Source organism: Lithobates pipiens, unplaced genomic scaffold (genome assembly GCF_037356315.1).
Source record: "Lithobates pipiens isolate NorthernLeopardFrog02 unplaced genomic scaffold, aLitPip1_a1.2 Scaffold_19, whole genome shotgun sequence".
Taxonomy (NCBI): Eukaryota; Metazoa; Chordata; class Amphibia; order Anura; family Ranidae; genus Lithobates; species Lithobates pipiens.
In genome coordinates, this window is record NW_027507764.1 from 68,526,352 (window position 1) to 68,539,291 (window position 12,940).

Here is a 12,940-nt window from a genome sequence, read left to right on the forward strand (position 1 = left end):
TTAAAGTAACAAACATGTCATACTTACCTGCTATGTTTAATGGTTTTGAACAGAACAGACCTGATCCTCTTCCTTCTCAGGTCACCCACCGGTGCTCCTGAGCCCCCCCCCCCCCCCCCTCTTTGTTGGGTGCCCCTATAGCAAGCCGTTTGCTATGAGGGCATTTGTGTTAGCTTGCTCCCGAGCCCTATTCTGTGTCCATAAGACACAGAGCATGGCTCGGGAGCAAGCACATGCTCTGTGTCCATAAGACACACACAGCATGGCTCAGCCCTGTCCCTAATCCCTGCTCATTGGCTGTGATTGACTGCAGTGGTAGCCAATGGTCCACACTGCTGTCTCTGAGCCAATGAGGAAGCAGAGAGCTGGGAAATCTGGTTGCTGGATCGAGATCGGGCTCAGGTAAATATTGGGGGGGGGAGGGACTGTGCCCAGGATTTTTTATTTTTTTTTATCTTTGTGCATTTTCTGACTAAAGTTCCACTTTTAAGCTGCTTTTTGATGCCTTTAAAGTTTATATGTACCGAACAATGAACTTCCCTTAAAGGGATTCTAAGGGTTGCAAAAAATACATAAAAATTAACATGTTCTACTTACATGCTCTGCAATGGTTTTTACACAGAGTAGCTCTGTGCCTCTTCTTTTTGGGTCCCCCACCAGCGGTTTTGGCTCCTCCCTCTGCCAAGGGCCCCCAAAAGCAAACATCTTGCTATGGGGGCACTTGCGCAGGCTTGCTCCCAAATTGCGCCCCTGTAAATGGACGTTGTCCATTTATACACACACAACGTGCGGCTTGGTTCACCTCCCGCTCTCTCCTCATTAGCTCACTGGCTATGACTGACAGCAGCAGCAGCAGGATCCAGTGACTCCCACTGCTGTGTGAGATAATGAGGAGAGAGACCCAGGAAAGCCACTGCTCTCATGGTGGATCGGGATGGGGCTCAGGTAAGTACAAAGGGAGGCTAGGGGGTGGGAGGTACTGCACCCAGAAGTTTTTTTTTACCCTAATACATAGAATGGATTAAAGTAAAAAAACTGCCTGTAGAACCACTTTAATTTCTCCCTTGTTTTGTTAAAGTGGAATTCCAGGATCAATCTAACAAAGCTTTAAGTGTTACTAAATCCAGTAATATGAAAATATTTCATCTGCCCCCCACAGTGCCCACAGCTTATAAATCTTAATTTTACATTAAAATACTGCCACTATATACCTGTTTGTGCAGTTTGCCATGTAATCGTGGTATACAGATCATCCAGTTTCTCCATTGCTGAGAGTTCAGGAAGGAGGAGATTTCCACTGCAGCCTGTATATACACCCACATGTGTGATGCCAATATCATGTGACCTGGCTTGCTCTGAGAACAAGTAATGTTCTCTACAGCATAAAAGGCACAACTGAGCATGTGCAGGTCGGCTGCTCTGCCTGTGTTACCTGGCCTTCCCCAGATACAGTGCAGAAAGAGGATCTGTCCATACAGGATAAAATGGCCTTTTTACACAATGCAGAGGATTAACCCCCACAGTGAGTATAACAAGCATGCTATGCTGCATATACACAGATATTTTACTGTTGTGGGTTTAGTAACACTGTAAAGCTGCTCCTGTCCCCTTTCTAACGCCTATACTGACTACCCTGTAGAAGGAAGATGCTTATGCATACGTTTTCTCAGAGCGCTCCGGTCACATGATCTCCCCAGCGGCTGGCTTCAGGGGAGAGGAGAGGGCACTGACGATGGAAGGAATGCCTAGAAGGTGACCTCACCTATAGGCTTACTATGGGGTATCTGTTGTCTGCTGTCCCACCTCCCCCCGAAGCTGGCCGCTGGGACGTGAACACTCTTGAGTTTAGGGAAGTATTAACTTATTCCTTCTACCAGGTAGTTCGTATGAACATTATAAAGGGGATGGGAGCAGCTTTAAGCTTAGTCAATCCTGGAATTCCACTTTAACAAAACAAGGGAGAAATGAAAGTGGCTATAAAGGCACACGGTTTTATAACCTTCATGCTTCCTAAGGTAAAAAACCTTCTGTGTGCATTAGCCCCACCCTTATACTTACCTGAGCCCCCTCTCGTTCCAGCGTTGTCCAGAGCATTGCCTCTCCGGGGACTCACACTCCTGGTTGGATTTTCGCTGCTGTCGATCACAGCCAGTGAGCCATTTGGGGGGGGGGGGGGTCGCGGCTGTGTGTGTGAATGGAAACACAAGAGCTGTGGGTCAGGAGCACATCTGCTTGGGTGCCCCCAGAGCAAGCTGCTTGCTGTGAGGGCACTCGGCAGGAGGGAGGGGCCAGGAGCGCCAGCGTTGGACATGGGAAGAGAAGGATCCGGGCTGCTCTGCAAAACCACTGCTCGGAGCAGGTAAGCATAACTTGTTGTTTAAAAAAAAACAAAAACGAGTATTTAAAGAGGGATTCCACCAAAAAAAAAAAAATGAAAAGCCAGCAGCTATAAATACTACAGCTGCTGACTTTTAATAAATGGACACTCACCTGTCCCGGGTTCCAGTGATGCCGGCAGCCGAGGCCGATCGATCTCTCGGCTGCTGCCGCCACCATTCTAGGTGAGGGAATCAGGAAGTGAAGTGAATCGGCTTCACTTCCCGGTTCCCTACTGCGCATGCGCGAGCCGCGCAGCGCAATAGGAAATCTCAGCGCTGTCACTGGGACCCGTGTGTGTCCCAGCAGACAGCGCGGCAGGGCAGGAAATGGCGTAGACTCCCACGGGAGTCTATGCCCGGAAGTGGGTGTAAATACCTGTCTTTGACAGGTATCTCCACCCCCCTCCTCCCTGAAAGGTGTCAATTGTGACACCGGAGGGGGGGAGGGATCCGATCAGCGGAGGTTCCACTTTAGGGTGGAATCCCGCTTTAATATCGCATTGATACATTCTATGCATTAAGGTAAAAAACTTTCTGGGTGCAGCGCCCCCTGGAATTCCACTTTGAATATTCCTTTGAAGGGGTTTTATGTCCGTTCCATATGTGCAAAAAAATACCTGCTGATCCCACCAGAAATCCAGTTCTGTTCTGGAAGTGCTGTTATGGAGTTGAGAAAAGTCAGGGATGTTTTGTAGTTCTAACACTCTTTATGTCCTGACTTAGGGTGATAACACTGCTTCTCAAAAGATACGGTATGGTGCGTAAGCTCGGTCGCCCTCGGTCAGACATTGTGTTACTGCTAGGATCATTAGGTAGAAATAAAGAAAAAAAAAATTGTAAAATAAAAAAAAAGAACCAAAGAAAATGCAGCCACCACACCTGTGGCTTGTAAGCTGCAGTATATTAGTTTTTTTCTTTAGATGCACAAACTTAGAAAAGGGGAAGGGGATGTTAAAGCAGAGTTCCACCCTGAAATTTTATTTTTTCATAATCTGACGCCTCTAAACCTTAAAAAAAAAAAAAAAAAAAAAAACATTTAGAGGAAAAAATATGTTTTATACTTACCAGAATCACCCTGTTGCTATGTAGTCGTCCTAATCTGCCGCTTCCTGGTCCGCGGAGCTCCTTGTCGCTTCCTCCCTCACTTGTGCTCCTGGCAAATGACGTGTCATCATTTTGTCTGTGGGCAGTACTGTGATGTTGCCATAACAGGGCGGGACCTTCCTCCATCACCGCGTGTTGTTATGGCATCTTTATAAAATGGGGCTGCGACCAGTGAATAGCGCATGCGTGAGATCGAGAGGTGCATGCTGGGGAACCTCTTCAAAACGAATCCAGGAAGACATCTCATTTAGGCTTCACATGCCCATAGTCATGATGGTGATGGCAGAAAATATTTGCGTAAGAAATTTTATATTTTTTTTCAAAATCAATCATGTTCATTGTATAATTGTTTATTGTATTTCATTTGTACTAATTCTAGGATCGATTAAAAAAAATATTTTTTTTCCAGAACTACACTTTAAGCACAGATTTTAATAGGAGTGTCACTTTAAACAAGCTGTTAGTCTTCAGGCTTTCAAGAAGTATTGAATTATTCTAAATCCCGCTAAGACTTGTTGGCAATGACATGCTCAGCTCAGATTAACATCAGTGTTTAACATCCCCAGACTGGAGCTTAATGGTGTTTTTAAAGGATTCAGCAAAGCTGCTTGAAAACTGGTTGAAAGATTTGCAAATGCTTTGTGAAAGCTCGCAGTCCACACTGCTGTCATACAGACCGGAGCTCATGTATACAAGGCCTTAGGAAGCTGTCAGGAATATTAATGACTTCTTTTTTTTTTTTTACACCCTCCAGGGTATTGAAAATGTGAAGAATGAAATAGAAGATGCAGACGAGCCATTGATAGACCCGGTGTATGGGCATGGCAGGTGAGATTGTGACCTAATTCAACTTCTTCCATAAAATGACTGATGGGAACTCACTATTACTGCACTTATTCTGCAATTTATTTTATTGGTCGGGGATTATTTATGAAAGATTTAAAGATTTGTGTGCTGTAAATTGCCTCCAGCATTGCTCCTGTTAATTCTTGATGCAGGCTGCCATTTTGCTCGAAGCCCAGAGCCCCCGAGCAGCAATAAAACATAAAGTGGAACTAAACCCATTGATTTAATGGTTTAAAAAAAAAACTGTTAGGTTCCAGGAATGCTGGGATTGCTAACTGTCAAATTTGCTTGTGTGCTCAACCAAACTGTCAACCCATCAAATGCCTGATGTCATAACTGATCACATGTGCAGCACCATGGCAGTTGCAGATCAAACAGAAGCAGCTTCCAAGGATAGAAGGGTTTATCCACTTGACCTCCGGAAGATTTACCCCCCTTTCATGATCAGGCCTTTTTATTAACGGACAATTGCGTGGCCATGCAACACTGTACCCAAATAAAATCTGTCATATTATTTTTCCTGGAAATAGAGCTTTCTTTCAGTGGTATTTGATCACCTCTGCATTTTTATTTTTTGCACTATAAAGAAAAACAGTCAATTTTGAAAAAAGAGACTATTTTTTATTTTCTGCTGTAAAACCTATCCAGTAAAAAAAATGTAAAACCTCTAATTTCTTCATAAATTTAGGCCGATATGCATTCTGCTACATATTTATGGTAAAAAAAAATATCCCAATAAGCGTATATATTGATTGGTTTACTCGAAAGTTATAGCGTCTACAAACTATGGGATATACACTGGAATATTTTTTTTTTTTTTTAATACTAGTAATGGCCGCGATCAGCAACTTATAGCAGCACTGGGATATTGCGTCAGATATACAGGACGCTAACTGACACTTTGTGAGAACCAGTGACACTAATACAGTGATCAGTGCTAAAATATTGCACTGTGCTAATGACACTGGCTGGGAAGGAGTTACTATCGGGCGATCAAAGGGTTAAATGTGTGCCTAGCCAGTGTTTTTGTGTACTTTGTAAGGTGTTAAAAACAGGGGATGTGATGGATTTTTTTGCAGGGAAAGAAAATCTACCACATCCCTGTTGACAGAACTGAGCTCTGCCTTGTTTAATCCCTTAGTGGCGGCACCTGCCAGCCTTTTAAAGCGGAGCTCCACCCTAAAGTGGAACTTCCGCTCATTGGAACCCCCCTCCAGTGCCACAATTGGCACCTTTCAGGGGGGAGGGGGGTGCAGATACCTGTATAATACAGGTATTTGCACCCACTTCCGGGCATAGATAGCCGCAGATTCTGCGGGTATTTACACCACTTCCTGCGTGGCCCCCGCTTTCTGCTGAGAAACGCACAGATCCCAGAGACAGCAGGGACCATCCTTGTTGCGCAGCGCGACATGCGCAGTAGGGAACCGGGAAGTGAAGCCGCAAGGCTTCACTTCCTGATTCCCATACCGAATATGGCGGCGGCAGCACCCGAGAGCCGATCGAGAGATTGGCTTCGGGTGCCGACATCGCGGGCGTGCTGGGCGGGTAAGTGTCCATATTTTGAAAGTTTGTAGCTGCTGACTTTTAAAAACAAAAAATAGCGGAACTCCCGCTTTAAGGTAGTGGTCATCAACCCTTATTCTCAGGGCCCGCTAACGGGCCAGGTTGTATGTATTACCTTGGGGAGATGCAGACTAGAATACTGCAATCACTGAGCAGCAAATGATATCACATGTGATGTATTTCAGTTATCTTGCAAACCTGGCCTGTTAGTGGGCACTGAGGACAGGGTTGATGACCACTGTTTTAATGGGTTTAGAAGGCTCGGGGCGGGGCTTATGCTCACGAGACCACCGTAATTTCTGTTCACATGATCAGAAAGTTCCCGATCGCAAGCAGCGAACAGGAGGTTTCTGTTAGCAGCTAAAAAATGTGTTGGGAGCCTGTAGGGCTCTCGGCATAGCTCTATTGGTAGTATTTTGCACAAATACGCAGCCGCTTGGTGCCAAGGCCTGGCCACTGAGAGGCCACATATTTGCATGCGCTCAGTTCCAATGGGCTAAATAGGCAGCGCTCCATCCAGCCTCTCTTCCCAAAGATCAGCAGGTGACGGCAGACATCCATTCTGTCACTATTCACTTAAGAAGCGATGTGCACCTACTACAGAATGGCCACCCTGTACCAGTAAATAGTTATTGGAGCAGTCGGCAAGTGGTTAATTCGCTTTCGTCCCAGTTAACACTGCGGTGCAGGATTCACAGCGATTCCTGTGCAATTTCCGCACTGCATCACAATCACTCTCTGTTCATGCGAAGTGCTGCGGGTTTTAATGTTAAGGTAACGACACTCCAATAACAATTTGCAAAACGCAGTATGATTGGCTGAATTGGATCGCAGGGGTGTTTAGACCCCTGCAGTCTGATTCCAGTGCATCATAAAATAGGCGCATGCACCTTATTTGTGTGGGTGCAGTGCAATTTCAGCCATACAAAAAATTATTGCACTGTAAAATAATCGCATGTGATTTGAACAGGCTGAAGGCTGTCAGCAGATTGGCCTCTACAAGCTTGGCAGTGCCTAAAAAGGGAGACCTGAGCATGTGCAGAGCCGAGTGAGACGGTGTATTACTGGATTTTAAACAGTCTGGACGCTTAATTTTAATGTTTTACATAGTTATACTTGTAAAGAGGGCCGGCCTGATGTGACCTAGCAGGACTTAATTTTCTAACTAAAGTTCCACTTTAAGTAATCTTCCACTTGTTTAGCTTTATTGGCTTTGTGCGAGAGGATAACTTGAGTTTGACAGTTACTGTCCTGTCTCAGTGTACATATGTTACCTTTGCATGTGTGTACACTTGTCACATGCCGTGTGTATTGTACTGATGCCAACCTAATCACCCCACCCAACACAGCTGGCACTGAATAGGTAGCAAATGAATATAATGAAAGTTAAACCATATCTGCCTGCTAGTATTTAGAGAAGAGGGGTGGTGGATAAAGAGCTGTAAGTCCGCCATAGGAATACTCATAAATTGGGCTTCAGCCTAGGGTGGAGCTGACAACCATCACAAACAGACATAACAATGTGCTTTTATTGCACAATAATATCACAGAAAAGAGCAGGGACATGTGCTACATAGTGTTCTTCTAAAGAAAGCAAAGTGAAGTTAAATGTGTGCAGCTGGGAGAGCAGCAGTTAAGTGATACTGTTGGGGGGGGTTAGGAGTGACGTTAGCTAGGGATGGATTATAGGTCAGATAAGTGTATGCATATAAAAATTGTTTTTTTTTGTTTTGTTTTTTTTTGTTTTTTTTCTTTTTTGTTTTCTTTCACATGCCAATCAATGGCAAAGTTTATTGTACTGTATAGTAAGGCCTGTATATTGTGTAACAACAAATGCTCATGATTGGTTAAAGCGCATCTTATTTTCCTTGTTTTTTCTTTTTTAGCCAAAGTTTGATTAATCTTCTGCTGACGGGACATGCTGTTTCTAATGTGTGGGATGGAGACCGGGAGTGTTCAGGGATGAGTAAGTCTCCATCTTGAATGTGTTTAACTGACACGCCTGTTAATCCTGAAGGTGCCCATTAGACGATTGTTGCCCTGTCTGGTGACAGGTGCAAAGCTAACCACAGCTCACTTATCTCCGAAAAACTCTGATGATCCAAACTGAATGCAGGTTTACATTCATTGTGTTCCTAAAGAGCCAGTCCAAAAACCGTTCCCCATTACTTAGTCAATCTGAGCAAAGTTTGTATTGGTACATGTATACCTAGTGAAGTGACTAGCGTCAGGTGATAGAGCTGAAACAAATCCGTTTACATACGTTATACCTGTTTATCTGCAGCACGTTCTCCTCTACAGCTGTTCAAAGTGCAGAATTTACCCAACTTGTCTGAGCTTTTAGAAAGCAGGGGGCAGAGAACTGATTGAGGACACCCCCCTCCACACAGCACACTGGAACAGAGCTGAGGCTGTAATTCACAGGTTGTGTACTGGAGCCTTCTGCCAAATCACCTTTTTCCTCTTGGTGTCAGGGAAAACTTGTCAGAAGTGACTCATGCTGATAGCAGAGGAATGACACTTAGTGCTCTGGATTCAGACAAATACACACTATAGAGGGATATGTGGTGTTTATATTTTGTGTCAGAGTTTTGCAACCACATTTAACTCTTGAATATTTATTGTGCCCCAAGTTGGGCCTTTAATGCAGTCTGTCATTGTTGGTCATTTTTCCTTCTCCAGATGATACCAATGTCATCATAATAAAAAGTTAGGGAAAATCATCCCAATGAATCCTCAAACAACAATAAAACCCAAGAGGCGTCCTTACCCTTTCAGCTATTCTACAAGAAATTCCAGTGCCTTGAAAAAGTATTCATATTTTATGGGATAGGGCCGAACCTAATCACAATTATGTGCCACTTTGTGTTGGTCTATCACATAAAATCCTAATAAAATACTTGTGTGTAATTATGTAAGGCATGAGGCAGCCGTACTTGCTCATTACAGATGAAGACTCTGCTTCCTTCTTTTTTTTTTTTCACAGTGAAGGTCTGCTAGTAATATCTGCCTAAGATAATGCACACTTTATAAGGAAAATATTTTTTACGTTTTTAATGGCTCATTCACACCATATGTGCATGGAAACCGATGGGAAAACTGCAGATTTCACTTGCAGAGACACGCGAGTTGACATCAGTTTTTATGCACTTTGACATCAGTTTCATGCGCATCAGTTATGAGTTCTGTTCACACCAGTGTTGATGCCATGTCCGTTTTTTTAAGTGTGGAAAACTGCATACCCGTTACAGATTCCTAAACAAAAAAAAATATGCCAGTGTTGTACTGTGAAAAGGGCACATAATGTAGAGAACAAATGTGTTTTTTTTTTTTTTTTGTGCCCTTGCAGAATGGTGTGAATGAGGCTTAAAAATTCTTGTCCAGGTATAACCCAAATTTGCCTCTTTCCCTCTAGAGACTATCCCAGTATTTTATCTTATGGAAAACAACTTTTATTACACCTTTGACCTGGGTTTTCCCGATACCACTTTTTTAAGACCGAGTACAAGTACCGATACTTTTTTTTTCATGTGCTTGCCAATACCTGTTACTGATAGTTATTTATTAACATGCGGCTGCACCTGCTAACAAGGGGATCTTGTGGGCTGAACCCGCAACCTCGATGGCTTTTATATCTGGATGTGAACGGATCGCCTCAGCCGGAGGTTCCATAGCCAAGACAAAGAAGAGGTGAAAGTGGGCAGCCTTCTGGCTGTTCTTAACTGAACTATTCATAACCGTCAAAGGAGAGGCTAATGCGTCCACTAGTTTTTTATAGTAAAGTGCTGTAAAGCTGTCTGCGCCAGGCCTCTTGCCCACCTTTCAGGTCTTTAATACATTGTTGGACTTCTGATTCCTGAATATCACAGTCCATAAGGTCCATGTGTGCTATGGCTATAGTTGGCAGTGAAATGCACTGCAAAAAATCTTTTATATCCTTGGACGTTGGTAAGGTTATGGGTCGAATATTAAGTGTTAAGTCTATGCTGGAACTTGTCAAATATCTTGACTGGGTTGCTAGTAAGCATGTTGTGGCGGGTGCGTAAAGTAATAGGAGTAGGTTTGGGGTCAAAAGTACGTAACCTCCAGGCCAGCATCGCCATCGGTTTGTTGGCCTTGGCATAGCAATGCTGACAAGACCAGCAAAGGGCGCGTTCTGCCTGATCAGTGAGGCACAAGTTCAACTCCGTACGAGCCTGCTCCAAACGTTTACAATTAGCAGGTGTGGGTGTTTGTTTAAAAGTAGTTGAGATGGATTCCAACTGAGATTCAAATTTTATTTTTTAATCTGTTAGTGTTCCGATTTATGTTTTGTGGCCGGCTGAATAATATGTACCCTGAGTACAGCTTTATATGCTCCCCACAGTATAAACCAGAGAGGAGACAGAAGCAGAATTAAGGCTAAAATATTCTGTAGAAGCTTTCAACAAATCTTCCTGAATGTGCTTGAGGGGTAAAAGCAAGTCATTCATGGCCCACGAGGAAAGTTGGGGTTTGCACACTAAGGATTGACAGACCACCAGAAGTGTATCATGATCGATCCATGGGGGCACGAGAATATACACTGAGTTTACTAAAGCGATATGTTTTTAATGCATTATCATATGATCGAATGGTTCTTAATTATGGGTTACTGGCGCTACCTCCAACCAACAACTTCCAATATCACTACTTATTTCCTCAAACTTTTATGTCTATTACCTCAAACTGTCCCCAGGGGCTACGTAAATTGAACCCGTGTTCCGTATTTTAACTCAGCACCACCCCACTTATCCAATACCTCAAACTCAAGTCACAAGTGGTTATAACCACTTTATATCTCCTCTACTAGGTGTGCTGATACCACTTATTCTACATATAGTTTTATTACTTATATGCTTTAAATAAAATGTGAGTAAGAAGTGAAAAAGTGAAAAAAAGGGGAAAAAAAGTGATAAATGGTTAATAAAACCTCTACCGCACCCAGAACAAAAAAAAATATTTATAAAAAACCCAAACAAAAAAACACAGGGGCAAACCTCACAAAAGGCCCAAGAAAAGAGGGCAAAACACTAGAAAAAAACCCCAAAAAAATGGGGGGAAGAATAAGCTTCCAAGTGTTATATAGTGCAAAAGTCACTTCCTTAATGGGAAGTAAAGCTACCTTCAATTTTTATACAAAGATTTGTGCTAAATATCCCAAATCCTCCTGCATTGGTAAATGTGAAAAATGTGACCAAAAATAAATGTGAACAAAAATATAAAAAATCCAAATTAAATCCAGTGATGTATACACAAAAATATTTAAAGTCCAATTAAGTCCAGTGATATATGCACCGATCCACAGCCATGTACAATTGTGTAAAAATCAATAAAACAAATATGTATACAGAATAACCAGTGTATATATCAGAAAATTCAGTCCACAGTGAGTCTTCTATAGCCGTATCAATGTGCCATTACAGCTCTTCAAAATACAGGAAAGGTGACTTTCGTGAGAGTGCCTGCGCTTATATTAGTGACTTTCGTGCTTGGTCCCCCTCAAGGATCCCCACTCACCAGATCCATTCACCCCCTAAGGGGTTATACGCCCATAATCTGTATCCCGTTTATCCGGAGATTCCACCGACCAGCTGTATATTCCACGGGTCCTCCTCAGGATTTTTTTATAACGAGATGCAGGTAGATCTTTATATCCACTAGTAATTCCTCAAATAAAAGAGAATTCCCCCATGGTGTAGTATTTTTGATTATACTTGGGGAAGGGGGGAAAAAGCAATCTAATATTCTTCTTAAAAGGCAGGTATCTTTAATTATGTGGGAACAATAGGAGGCTAGTATCCACTTAAAAAATTCCTTTATTGCTGTAAGGGCTGTAGGTGTTTTTGGATTTTATCGGTATATTTTCCTATTTTTACAATTTGTGGATTTTTTGGCATACTTATGTTTTTTTCTGCACTCCGGAATTAGTGCTTTATATTTATTTACTTTTTTGGTTTATATTTTTTTTATATATTTTTATATTTTAAAGATATAGTGTTTTTTTCTTTTTTGCTGGAAAAGGGTTGGTACATTTTTATTAGCCGTATATAATCATTCACATACGGCGTATGCTGATGCAAGGTTTGTTAAACTGCATCTTGCATAATATTTTAAAAAACCCTTGTTTTGCATACAGTGTTGTATAAAGTTTTTTTGGTAATAAAGGAATTTTTTAAGTGGATACTAGCCTCCTATTGTTCCCACATAATTAAAGATACCTGCCTTTTAAGAAGAATATTAGATTGCTTTTTCCCCCCTTCCCCAAGTATAATCAAAAATACTACACCATGGGGGAATTCTCTTTTATTTGAGGAATTACTAGTGGATATAAAGATCTACCTGCATCTCGTTATAAAAAAATCCTGAGGAGGACCCGTGGAATATACAGCTGGTCGGTGGAATCTCCGGATAAACGGGATACAGATTATGGGCGTATAACCCCTTAGGGGGTGAATGGATCTGGTGAGTGGGGATCCTTGAGGGGGACCAAGCACGAAAGTCACTAATATAAGCGCAGGCACTCTCACGAAAGTCACCTTTCCTGTATTTTGAAGAGCTGTAATGGCACATTGATACGGCTATAGAAGACTCACTGTGGACTGAATTTTCTGATATATACACTGGTTATTCTGTATACATATTTGTTTTATTGATTTTTACACAATTGTACATGGCTGTGGATCGGTGCATATATCACTGGACTTAATTGGACTTTTCATATTTTTGTGTATACATCACTGGATTTAATTTGGATTTTTTATATTTTTGTTCACATTTATTTTTGGTCACATTTTTCACATTTACCGTATATACTCGAGTATAAGCCGAGATTTTCAGCCTCTTTTTTGAGGCTGAAAGTGCCCCCCTCGGCTTATACTCGAGTCATCGCTGTCTGCCCGCTCGATCAGCGTGTCGAGCAGACAGACAGCGGCCATTCTAGAATTCAAAAGCCGCGCCTCCGGCTCCGCCTTCGCCTGTGATAGGCGGAACACTGAATTTCCCAGCAGCCTGTGTTCCGCCTATCA

The 12,940-nt window shown here is 42.5% G+C and overlaps 1 protein-coding gene across 2 annotated transcripts in view; it reads left to right on the forward strand.

Moving 5' to 3' along the window:
- MINDY3 (MINDY lysine 48 deubiquitinase 3) overlaps window positions 1-12,940 on the forward strand; it is a 197,166-nt gene that overhangs the window by 38,416 nt on the left and 145,810 nt on the right. For both annotated transcript variants that reach the window (XM_077490847.1, XM_077490848.1), the window contains 2 exons: window positions 4,237-4,310; window positions 7,781-7,860. In XM_077490847.1, coding sequence (XP_077346973.1) covers window positions 4,237-4,310; window positions 7,781-7,860 — 154 coding nt within the window. The remainder of the gene's footprint in view (window positions 1-4,236; window positions 4,311-7,780; window positions 7,861-12,940) is intronic.